General features: G+C 56.0%; 5 protein-coding genes across 5 annotated transcripts; 2 read left to right on the top strand and 3 right to left on the bottom strand.

Annotated features, from left to right (window-relative positions):
- Nucleotides 1–26: 26 nt before the first annotated feature.
- Nucleotides 27–1,300, bottom strand: CPAR01_04527 (quinone oxidoreductase; the record flags this gene model as incomplete). Its single annotated transcript, XM_060488807.1, has 2 exons — nt 27–281; nt 350–1,300. The coding sequence occupies 2 exons, from the start codon at nt 1,298–1,300 to the stop codon at nt 27–29; spliced, it is 1,206 nt and encodes a 401-aa protein (XP_060353013.1).
- An 893-nt stretch (nt 1,301–2,193) lies between these two features.
- Nucleotides 2,194–2,418, bottom strand: CPAR01_04526 (uncharacterized protein; the record flags this gene model as incomplete). Its single annotated transcript, XM_060488806.1, has 1 exon — nt 2,194–2,418. The coding sequence occupies one exon, from the start codon at nt 2,416–2,418 to the stop codon at nt 2,194–2,196; it is 225 nt and encodes a 74-aa protein (XP_060353012.1).
- A 2,244-nt stretch (nt 2,419–4,662) lies between these two features.
- Nucleotides 4,663–4,779, bottom strand: CPAR01_04525 (uncharacterized protein; the record flags this gene model as incomplete). Its single annotated transcript, XM_060488805.1, has 1 exon — nt 4,663–4,779. The coding sequence occupies one exon, from the start codon at nt 4,777–4,779 to the stop codon at nt 4,663–4,665; it is 117 nt and encodes a 38-aa protein (XP_060353011.1).
- Nucleotides 4,780–4,969: 190 nt separating this feature from the next.
- Nucleotides 4,970–5,537, top strand: CPAR01_04524 (uncharacterized protein; the record flags this gene model as incomplete). The annotated part of the gene is made up of 2 exons (XM_060488804.1): nt 4,970–5,330; nt 5,413–5,537. Coding segments are annotated over 2 exons (486 nt in total), but the record flags the coding sequence as incomplete, so codon positions are not given.
- Nucleotides 5,538–5,719: 182 nt separating this feature from the next.
- On the top strand, nt 5,720–11,403 carry CPAR01_04523 (uncharacterized protein; the record flags this gene model as incomplete). The annotated part of the gene is made up of 2 exons (XM_060488803.1): nt 5,720–7,748; nt 7,802–11,403. 2 exons carry the CDS (start codon nt 5,720–5,722, stop codon nt 11,401–11,403), a joined length of 5,631 nt encoding a protein of 1,876 aa, XP_060353009.1.
- Nucleotides 11,404–12,146: the final 743 nt, after the last annotated feature.

Here is a 12,146-nt window from a genome sequence, read left to right as displayed (position 1 = left end):
CATCAATATCATAGAAGTGCGTTTAGTCAATCCACCTTGAGGATCAGCTTCCCCGTCGTGTTGCGGCTCTCCAGGTCCTCGTGGGCTTGCTTGACGTCCTTGAGCGGGTACGCCTTGTGGATGGCCACCTCCACCTTGCCCGAGGTAATCATGTCAAAGAGCTCCGTGCTGTACTTTTCCAGCTCCTCCCTGGTAGCAGTGTAGCCGTTGACAATGGGCCGCATGACCTTCAAGTTCTTGGGACCCAGCTTGAGGATGTCAAAAGGAGGAACAGCTCCCGACTGGAGGAATATGTTAGCGATGCTACTAGACTGGCAGACCACGTCTGAATGTTTGATGAAGAGCTTACCGCGTTGCCAAAGACGACCAACCTCCCCTTACGCGCCGCCATCTCGATATCGCTATCAAACGTCGCCTTTCCAACACCGTCGAAGATGACATCCACGCCGTGCCCGCCCGTAATCTTTGCCACCTCCTCCACGAGGTCCTGCGAGCGCGAGTTGACAATGAACTCTGCGCCGTTCTTCTTGGCCAGCGCGCACTTTTCATCGGTGCTCGTCGTGCCAATCACTCTCGCGCCCACGGCGCGCAGCATCTGCACGAGCTGCAGCCCGACGCCGCCGGCGGCTGCGTGGACGAGGACCCATTCCCCCTCCTTCACCTCCCCCGCCTCGCGGATGAAAGTCCAGGCCGTGAGACCCTGCAGGAGCGCGGCGGCGGCTTTATCCGTGGCCAGCGCGTCGGGGATGTGCAGGAGCTGAGCGGCGTTGACGGCGGAGTAGCCCGAGTAGGAGCCAAAGGGGCCCATGTAGACCACGCGATCGCCTTCTTTGAACTGGCCAGAGACGGAGGGGTGGGACTTGACGACGGTGCCGGCGCCTTCGCGGCCGGGTGTGATGGGGAGGGGCGCTTTGTAGAGGCCGGTGCGGAAGTAGGTGTCGATGTAGTTTATGCCTGCGTATTCGTTGCGGACGAGGACTTGGTTCTCGGCCAGGGCGGGGAGGGGCAGGTCGGTGTGGTGGGTTAGGACTTCTGTGCCGCCTGTGCGGGGGATTTGGATGCCGTTCATTGTTTGGGGGAGGGAGGAGGCCATTGTGAAGTGCGGGGCTGGGGAGAGGGAGGTTTGGCGGGTTGGTGATGGGGTGAAAGTGCGGGTTTGGTGGTGAGTTTGCTTGAGGAAGGGTTGTGATGGGAGGATTCGCGTGGATTCGGCGAGGGTGGTGAGGATTGGTGTGGGTTTGAAGCTTCTGGTGAGGGTGCGGATGGATGTGAAGGGTCGCGAGATGAGGAATTGGGACATTTGCGATGGGAGGAGAGGTCTCAGTCTCTTTTTCTTTATTTTTAGTCTGTAACCTATGGGACGACGGAGGGGCGTTTACTCATACGCAGTATTGGAATAGCTTCCGATTGCGCTTGAGGTCACAATTGTGGTTTAGTCAGCGTTCCGATGAAGTGAGGGGAGGGGGGGGGCTTTCTTTCCCATAAGACGTGATTAGAAATGCTTCAGCTGTTCTGGCGCGTAAGAGCTATGAGCTTTGGGTGACGATGGCGGGGTTCTTTTCCTTCTCAGGTCGGCAATGAGGGGCGGGCGGGGGGCCGGAGGCGGCTACGTTCGGGTGACGGGTGAGAGAGGGGTCGGCTTTCCGATGGGCGGACAGCTGTCAGTGAAAGGTGGATGAGATCTTTGCCGGTCGTGTACGAGTGAGGATGAGAGTGTGAGAGTGAGGATGAGTATGAGAGTGAGGGTGAGTATGAGAAGAGGGCTATGAAGGGTAAGAGTGAGATTGAGAGATGGGGTGCTTCACATCATATGCTCATTCATTTCATTGCGGAGTGCTCCAACCTTTCGACAATCATCCATCAGTCGATTAATATGATCATTATGATCACTGATCACATTGTCTCAAAGACCTGGTCTTGGTGCATTTGATGGTCAATCGAGTATGATAACTATCGCTATGGACTAAGAGAGCGGGACTCTTTACTCGACTCACTGCGAAAGTTGCATAGCTTGCATCGAGTGTGAAGGAGAAAAGGCAACCACCCAAGCACTGAAATTCGAGCATCTAATGGAAGAGGGAAATCAGGAGGCATTGTGGGTTGAACTGAAGACTTGCGATACACTGAGGTGGATGAGAAAATGTGTCGCCAGTTAATGCATACCGAGCTAACCACAACACTACTATCCCCTTGTTACACTAATTGAGCTTGATGCCTATTGCAAACTATGCATTTGGTAGGGAGAAAAACTAATTCAAACAAAGCAAAGATAAGTAGTGGCAAGATCGTAAAGTAGAAAGTAAACCGTTTGGGCACCCACTTGACACCACAGCAGTGCTCGAGCGCTTTCATCCACGGCCTTGCATTGCAAACCTTGAAGGTCTGATGATGGATTGACCACCTCAACACCCTTGGCATGAACCGCTGGTCGCGGCGGCAGTGCGGGCAGTGATGCTGCCAGGTAGTCTCTGGAGCAGAGATGACAGGCGCCCGGTTCTGGACGACACGCCACCGCAGCTGGGTCGGTAATCACGGCATTATTCACCGTCGTTCATTCATGGTGGATGGGTTGATGTAGTTCATCGTGGACTTGCACGGGGGAGAAACGAGTTGGATCTTTTAGTTGTCAAGCATCAAGAGGTGAACCAGCATGTTCCCTCCCAAAGTCGGGGAATCTCTGAAGCTAGTCAGTTGCCAAGACTCGGATTGAGTGCGGACAGCAATGCGTCGGGGCACCCGGATGATCGCCAATCGTTTTTGTCTGGGGTTCATTTCTTCTTCCCGCGGTGACATTCTAGATGTGACCTTTTCAGACTTGTCGGCACCCTTCCACCCTTCTTGATGATCTCATCCATCCTATATATCAGTCCTGGTCTTGATCACTTGGCTTCTTCTTAGCATACCGTACATGGCTATATCAAACCTGTCACCGCATCTTTTTTCAGCGTGTGGGTTACATTTTCCCTTCACCAATCGACCTCAGGACGCGTCAAAAAAGGCCAACATTTTGGACGCAATCGATGGCGTCTTCAATGAGGCTCAGCCCGGCTTGGCTTCTGTGTGTACCTTGGTCTAACTGCGAAGGTACAGCAGCGTTGTACCTAGCGTGCATTTGTTTCTACGGTGGAATGTTTCGGTAAGACGAATGAGCTGCGGGCATTGTGTATGTGTGTGTGTGCCAGCCATCTTTCGGCCATGCACGCCACGTAAGAGAAGGGCGGCAGAAGAACTTTCTTAGCCTTCTTTTGCGCGTGGGCTGATGCGTCGAACGCCACACAGTATGTAGATTTACGGTAGTTGAGCAAACCCAAAGCGGGAACGCACAGCCAGGTGGCCGGAACGGCAAGGCAGTTTGCAAGGTTATCTACGGATACCTACACCGTACCGTCGATGACCTATTCGTGCTATCCGTCCAGGATGCTTCGTGCCTCTTTTCCCTCGATGGAATGGTGACCATTCTGTCAGGGGTCAGGAGTTGTTGCGGCGCCTGTGTTGTCCCTTCTTGTCCTTCAAACAATCGGGGACCGGTTCATCTTGCCCCAGAATCTTGGAGCATAGGCCTTTGGGTGGGTTTCTCAGACTACCTGTATGGATACCTTACTCGGGTCAAACGAAGAGCCACTTGGTGACCATGCATTCCTTGGCTTTGGAGTCTTTCTGCCCTCGGCCCCGAGAGATAATCAGCGGAAGCACATGCTACTACTGGTTCTAATACATAGATCCATTGAGTTGCTGTCTGCGTCAACAGGCAATTGAGAAACGTGAGACCTGGCTAGCATTGTCCGTATGAGTGATTACTTTCTCTGTCTGGAGTCTCGGCAACTCTTGGCCCAAGACTTGGCCCAGGACTTGAGATTCAAGTTGAGGTTTTGAAGACGTTCGGGTACTCCAACGGACTCTTCGGTCCCCTCCTCCGTAGCTCGACTCCTTCATCTTCTCCACTTTCTGTGCCGTCTCCTCCGCCTTTTCCTGCTTCTCTGACCTCTCCACCCCATACGCCTCCACGCTTCGTACGGGACTCTCAGCGACCCAGGGATCGTCAACGTGTCCGCGTATGCCCTGCCACGTTCGCGTCGACTGCTCATCGAGCCCATTTATCCTCACCACTCACATGCGTCGGCGCTGGCGGCAGCTGCCCCCCCGGGTCGCCCGACAAGCTTAAACGAGGAATGGCTGGCCTCTCGAGGCTTGTTAGCATAACTGGCTTTGGGCGGATGACTATCCATACTCCAACTTTTTCTGCCGTTTATCCTCTCCCTATGCCCATGCTGCTGTTGAATTTCCATTTTCTTCATTGCCTCTAATTGTCAATCATATCCACTCTCAGGGGGGATACCCCTAGCTATCCGAGCTTCAGTCAACTGCGATATCCCCTTTAATTATTGCCAGTCCGGAGCTTCATCACGACTACGTCCAGGAAAAAAAGGCCGACGGTCTCATTCATCAATCTTGATCGACGTCACTGTCCCTTGGTCAAGCTTCAAGGGCCCTGCCATCGTCCGACCTCATAAACCCCCAGCCACACCCTTCCTTCGACCTGTCCGCTAACCGCCTAGCCTACGGATACGCTTGTCACGCTTGTCGCTCCCGAGCTCCAACTCCTAAAAGAGGTCCCGGCCACCCTAACCGTTTTTCTATTGTGACACTCGTATCTGGAAAAGACTAGGGGACCAGCCTCCAAAGTGGGCAAGTCTCCAAGCAAATTCTCCAAGAGAAAAAAGAGAGAAAAGGACGAACAGACGAAAAACTTGAACTCCACCCTGCTGAAACGCGACGCATTGTCGCCACAAGGCTTAGGACCTCGGGATACCTCAACTCAACTCAACCCGCGACCCCTGCTATCTGCCCTCTGAGCGTTGGACCTTTCGATCTTTCTTCGCCGACGTCTTTTGTGCGGTGTGCTTCGCCTCGAGTTTCTATCCGTTCACTCCCAAGGTCACCACACCCGCGTCTTTTAACGCCTCTGCAGAAGGACACGGGCTACGCATCGTGTTACTGCTTGCTACTGCTTGCTGCTTGCTGCTTCTGCTGCGGCTGGCCGTCAGAGAACTGTCCGTTCTGCCTCAACCCGGCTTGCATCATTCTACTTTTCCCACCCTCACTTTCTTTTGAGTTCAGCTCTGCGGTCAACCCGTGTCTGCCATCTCCCGTCTGGCCTCTTCCCAAGGAGGGCACAGCTGATACGATACGAGTCGTTCTGGGCCGAACATCCGCGAACCCCAGACAGAAGCCTCCCAGGCCTCCCAAACGAACGATCCGTCCATTCATCCAACGTCTCTTCTTCCACCACCGCCAATCGCCACTACCACCACACTTTGTATCCTCTTTATGTCAGCCTACCATCGATCCTGGATGCTTGTTCTCACCTCCTTCGTTCATGCTATTCCGCCCAACACTGCTACCGGGCCATAGGCCGTCTTTTCCGCCGTCCCTCTGCCGTTGAGCGTGCAACATCATCTTGGGACGAAAACGAAACTTTGCGCCGCACGTCTCCTCTCTCTCTCTCTATCTCTCTTCTCTCAGCTCATCTCACGTAGCACTCCGCCTCATTCAACCTTACCCTCACGAGAGCTATCCGCTCACAGCTCTTTCTCATCCCTTCCCTTTCTTCCTTTTCTCCCCGTCCTCTCTTTCCCTAGCACCATACGGCCAGGTCACCGCCGTATAACATATCGCCAAACTGTCTCCGTTCCTATCTTCTCCCCCCGGCTCGCCCCCGATGCCGACTCCGCCGACAGAGGATGATCGCCAGCGGCGGATCATCCAGTTTGCGGAGGAATGGGGTCTCGAGCCCCCGCCGTCACCGACGCCCCTGACGCGGCCCTCCAGCCCCCCCAGCTTCCGGACCCCGGAGGACGACTTCAAGGCCGAGGAGCTGCTCAAGCGCAAGCAAATGTCACACGGCCGCACAGAATCAACGACTAACTTGCGGCGCGCCTTCACGGGGAAGAAGAAGTCGTGGGACTACAAGGTCGTCTTCGACACCCTCGACAAGCATGTCGCCGACAGCGGATCGCCCGGTGTGGCGGAGGCTCTCATCACACAGCTCGTCTCATCCGGCGGCGATGTCAACATGGCGCAAAAGGCAAAGACAAGTATCCTGCCTCGAAGGAAAAGTCTCGACAGCTTCGGCGAGCGGAGTAAGCTATTGCAGCACGCCGTGCACAATGGCCAGATCGACATGATTCAGGTCCTGTTACCCCACGCCGATACATTTGCCCTGGACGCCTCATTACCGGTCGCCATGCAGTCTGAAAACGTAGAAGTCGTCGAGCTTCTTCTCCGCTACGGCGCCGGGGTAGCGCATAGCCCTGAGGCTCAGGAATCGTTCCGCCAGGCGTGCGCGGCGGGCGGACAGGCGGACTTGGTGGGAATCGTTCTCCGGTCTGAGGGCCGGCCACCGACTTCGTGGCTCTCGCAGTGCATGGTGGACGCGACCAAGGCAGGGTGTTTGGAAACGGTGCTACAACTGAGTCGATCTAATGCCGACGGCGACTACAACCAAGCGGAGGCGCTCAAAGTCGCGATCAGCCAGGGACGTCACGACATTGCTCTTGCGATACTCATGGGGAACCATCCGCCGAAACGCCCGGGACTGGATGAGGCTTTCTCAAATTTGTTAGATCACCCGTCGATGAACCCAAGAGACAAGCTTGCCGTAGCCGAACTACTACTTTGCGCCGGCACAGACGGCGATGCACCCGCCATGGCACTCATCCACGCCGCAGCTGCAGAATTCCAAGACATGGTCAGTCTTCTAGTCAAGTATGGGGTCTCAATAGAGTATCAGGACGCAATGGCCATTCGGAAAGCTGTTCAGAATGGACGGGTAGACGTCGCGCACATCATCCTCAGTGGCAATGCGGAACTAAGTGCAACACATGCCTCCGAGTGTGTCGAGCTCATACCGAAAAATATGGGCGTAGAGAGCCGTCGGTTATTGTTGGATTTGCTGTTACGGAGAGGGGCAAACGGAACTGCGCTGCATGACATGCTCATTGAGGCGGCGGAGGCAGGCGACGTCGATTCAGCCAAGCTTCTTCTCACAGCCGTCTTCCCTGGAGGACGTCCCATCGCCGAACATGATGTGAAGAAAGGGCCGAGATCAATGGTGTATGACCGCCATCAAACGGCATCCGTCGACCACAAGGGCGGTTTGGCTCTGCAGATCGCAGTCATGAGAAGTGATGCGGCGATGGCCAAGGAGCTTCTCATGAGCAAACCATCAAGCGATACATTAGCCCAAATCTTCCCTCTCACCAAGACATTATCACGGAAAAACAGGTATCGCATGGTGGAGTGTTTCCTCACGAGCGGTCTCGCTGGACCCATCGTTCACGACGCGTTACAGGAGGCCATCGACGAGGAGCCACCACACCGCGACGAAGATCTCATCGGGCTGTTTCTCAAGTACAACACCGATATCAACACCAACGAGGGCTCAGCTTTAGTAGCTGCGGTGTCACAAAAAGACGTGAGACTGCTCAATGCGCTGCTCAAGAAGAATGTGACACCTCACACTGCCGCTGGCGTACTGCCAAGGATCATTGCGACCCAGGATGCTAAGGCGAGGTTGGATATGGCGACGCTGCTTTTGACGTCGGTGCCGGACTTGGACCCGGTCAAGGTCTCACAGGCAATGCTCAACGCGTTGAACTATCGGCCAGCTGATCTGAAGCTTCTGCAAGTGTTGTTGGTGCAGGGGCATGCCGATGTCAACGTTGACAACGGCATTGCCATGGCTTCCGGTAAGTGATTGTTAGCTGAGGGGAATAGTAGAGATGCTAATCTTTCGTAACAGCAATCCACAGCCATGACCCTCCAGTCCTAGAGACACTGCTCATGCACGGCAAACCTTCACATGCAACGGTCAGCAGGGCCGTCAGCGAGTTTGGGCAACTCATCTTCTCAGATACCAAGGCCGCCAAGCTTGAGATTCTCTTGCAAAAGACGAAAGACAGGGCTCCCTTCAACGACGTTCTCGTGAAGGAAGTCCACGCCCTCCTTCAGACCCTTCCTGAACATCGACAACTATCCATCGTCAAGGTCCTCCTCAGCGCCGGTGCCGACGTCAACTCCCACAACGCCGCCGCTCTTTGCCATGCCGTAGCCGCAAGCGATACGCAAATCACTGATCTTCTCTTCGCGGCCCGCCCAAACCCAGCATCGCTCGCATCGGCTTTACCCCACGCTCTGCGGATCGCCGACCCGATGGATCGTCTCGAGTTCTCCCAGAAGTTGCTTGACGCGGGCGCGCCTAGCGCTGAGGTAAACAGGGCTCTCGGGTTCGCTATCAACACCTACACAAACGACATACCGCTGCTCCGAACCCTTTCTGCCAAGGCCAACACAAGCGATGGAGAGGCCCTGGTTTCGGCAGTCAAGAAGGAGCGTCCTGATATTGTTCAACTCGTACTAGCTCAAAAGCACCCTCTTCCTGTGCTCAACGATGCCTTCGCCGAGGCGGCTCTTCTTTCTAACCGAGAAGCAAGGGCGGCGATATGCGAGGTGTTGTTGCAGCATGGAGCTTCAGGCTCCGTCCTTTCCGATGCCTTACTTGCGGCAGCAGCGGACGGTGATCTGGTCTTGGGTAATCTCCTCGTCAGCCATGGGGCGCAGATTGACGAGGATGCCATCGTGGAGGCATGTCGCTCGGGCGCCGCCGATGTTCTGAACATGCTGCTCAGCGGCACCACCACACCCAAGCGATCGACGATCGAAAGGGGCTTCCAAGCCGCCACAGAAGTCGGCAACCTCAAGACGCGGGCCGCCATCCTCGAGCCTCTCCTTGTCCACGGCGTAGAAGGTGAAGCACTCGACGCGCAGCTCGCATCCGCGGTCCGGTTTGGTGAAGAAGGCGACGACCTGGTCAAGATCCTACTGGAAGCCGGCGCGGACCCGAACTACAACAAGGGCGAGGCCATCTGGGCGGCCACGAGGAGCGCCTACCTGAGCAGTCTGAAAATGATGCTGGGGTTGGTCGAACTCGGGACGCGGCTAGTGAGTAAACCATCAAGCGCCTCGTTGAGATCCATTGCCTCCGCCAAATCCCACGCTTCGTTAAAGGGGTCTAACAAAAGGAAGCCACACAAGCCCTCGCCTGCCACGCTTAATAGGGCGCTGAGGGCTGCTTGGAAACTTAGTCGCGAACCCCGTGCCGCCGCGATCGATATGCTGTTCCGAGCCGGTTTGCCTGTTTCCGACGACTTACACGTAGTACTGAATAACGCGATTAACGAAGAGGAGCTCGACCTCAAAATTATCCGGTCTCTCCTCCGATACGGTGCCTCGCCGATCGCCAACGACTGCCAGACCCTGGTCGACGCTACGAGGAGAGCCCTGGTAAAACCACTTGCCTTCATGCTCGAGTCCAAAATCTTATCGGCCGATCTCAATCTCGCCATTAGAGAAGGGTTCACCCGGGAGAACACGGACGCTTGGTTCTCGGAAGCCGGCTTCACCATTCTACACAGCTTCCTGAAAAAAGGAGCCCACGGCGACGGTCTCAGCTCCGTCCTCACCCAGGTTGTCGATCTGCCGTTAACCGAGAGCGAGCCCGATAGCCTGGCACTCGCCAACGGCTTCGTCGATATCCTGCTCGATCACAAAGTCGATGTCAACTATGCCGACGGCAAGCTGTTGCAGTCGGCCGCCGCTGCTTGCAACTCCTTCTTGGTCAAGAGGCTACTGGAGAAAAAGCCCAACACCGAGTCCATATCCCGATCATTTTACCGCATCTTTGACAATCCGGCCTCGGAAGACGACGCCCTTGAATTAATTACAATGTTTACAGAATACGCTGACGGGGAGACGAGGCTGGACGTCATGTATACACCACCTGACTCATTGCCCTTGATGTTCCTTGCCCTGCAGCAGCACCCGCGCTCGATCCGGATTACCAAGGCCCTCTTGGATGCCGGTTACTACTACGATCAGATGATGCCTTGCAAGGTAATGGAAGACCTTGATGAGGAGGCTGTTACGCTCATGATGTGGGCGCTTCTCCAGCCGCAGAAGAAGGTTAGCAGTGGCATCGTGCAGATGCTCATCGAGACTGGCGCCAAGGTCAACTTTGAGTCGAAGATATCCCAATCTACGCCGCTCATGCTGGCTATCCGGAACCGCCGACCGGACGTCGTCAAAATGCTGTTGTTAGAAGGCGCAGAGGTGGACGTATGCGACGTGAAGGGCAACACACCCCTCACACTATCGACCGAGGTTGGAGGGGACACAGCCATCAAGATGATGTCCAACTTACTAGCTGCTGGCGCTTCGCGCAATGACGGGTCACTTCACAACTCTGCCCGCGAGCTGAACCTCTCAGCCTGCCAGGTCTTAGTACAGTACGGACACGAGCCCGACTTCCCAAGTACTCTTCACGGAGGCCGGAGTGCACTAGGGGAACTTGCCCGGCATTGCGCAGATAGCGGCGAACTCACTGCCGCGCGACAAAAGCTTATGGAAAGGGTCATCAACTTCCTCATCGAGGCTGGTTCCGACACAACCTTGAGATCAGAAGGGAAGTCGATCCTCCTCCTAGCTCTCGAGTCCCGGGACCCCCTCGTCACCTGCCGGACACTCCTCAAGGCGGGCATGTGGAAACACATCAACAAAAAGTTCAACCACTACTCGGACGGCAAGATGACCTACTCCCCAACAATGTACGTCATGCACGTCCTCCCCAAATCAGACCAGCAAGACGCCCTCATCAAGCTCCTCCGCGCCAACCGCGCCGAGGACGTCTACTACGCCAACATGGGGCCCCAACCCGAGGGCGCCGTCGGCATGCCGGAGGACGTCGAAGCCCAAGAACGCACCCGCCGCGCCCGCCTCGACCGCATCAACCTCGAGCAGGAAGACCACGCCCTCTCCATCGCGCGCAACCGCGAGCTGGCGACAGTGCAGGCGCAAATCTGGTCCGCGCAGGCAGAGCTCGAGGACTCTCGACGGCAGCGCGTCGCGCAGGACGAGCTGGTGGCGCTCAACGAGCGCGCGCGCATCGAGGAGGACCACTTTGCAGCCCAGATGCGGCGGAAGCGCAACGAGCGCAGCGCGGACCTGGAGCACCAGGCCGCGCTGACGGAGGCGAGCATCACGCGGGCGCGGGCCGTGGAGCTGGCCGAGTCGGACCTGACGATGGCGAGGCAGAGCATGATGCTCGAGTGGGAGAAGCAGATCGCGACGGAGAAGGTCGACCAGGCCAAGACGCTGAGCGCGATTCGCGTCGCGGAGAGGGAAGACGTGGATCGTCTGGACCGGGAGCAGGAGGAGAGGTTCCGGGCGCGGTTGGCGGAGCAGAGGAGGCTTGTTGACGGGCAGACGAACCTCGCGAGCCAACTCACCAACGCGGGGGTTAATGGGAGGAGGCAGATTGGATACATCACTGGGGAGATTAGAGATTAATCGAGAGGGGCGATGGATGGATCTGTGAAGCTTGGCCCTGTGTCCTTGAGACATGGAGGTTTTGGGCGCGGGGGATGAGCGAGGTCGTCGGTGGGCTAAGTCACAACTTCGGCTCACAATTGCGACTGCCACATTAGCGTGATACTTCTGGCAACTGAATTTCCGCAAGATCAAAAGTTAGAGAGGGATACGGGTTGGATAGGAACAGGCGTTTGATGGTTTTCCCAATCTTTGTTGGCGGGACGGGCGCATAAGTGGGATTCAAACGGGGCTCACTCTTGATCAAGCCCAGGATACATTTTGAGAGTCTGAACGCATTGAAGCGAATTAATGGAAAGACTATTTTCAGGCCCATGGCCCCCATTTCTTGAAGTTGAAGAATTGACCTTTGAGGCTGTGATACTGATAAACTTGGATTAAGACGGATAGAGAGTGGACAAAACTCGCAATCGTCCCAAAAGGTGCGTAGCTTGCGAATTGTGTCTTGACAACCCCCCCCCCCCCCTCCACGACCCTGTTGCCTCTTTCGGCCCCTTTGCTACGAACGGAGAGAACTTCCGATGCTTGGTGTGTAGACGTCAGCTGGGGGGGGGGGGGCAGACACTGGGCAGGGGGGCATTCATACACAGCAGCAGAGAGAAGCGACGATTCGACGAAGAAGGGGGGTTTCTGGATCAGAGGCGGTGGCAGTCTGGCAGAGGTGCAAGACAGAACGGAGTCGGGTGCCATCCGATATGGATCCT

This window comes from Colletotrichum paranaense, assembly GCF_030867605.1.
Source record: "Colletotrichum paranaense strain IMI 384185 chromosome Unknown Scaffold_3.1, whole genome shotgun sequence".
NCBI classification, from domain to species: Eukaryota; Fungi; Ascomycota; class Sordariomycetes; order Glomerellales; family Glomerellaceae; genus Colletotrichum; species Colletotrichum paranaense.
The sequence above is the reverse complement of the archived record's forward strand: the minus strand, read 5'-3'. Positions and strand labels throughout refer to the sequence as shown.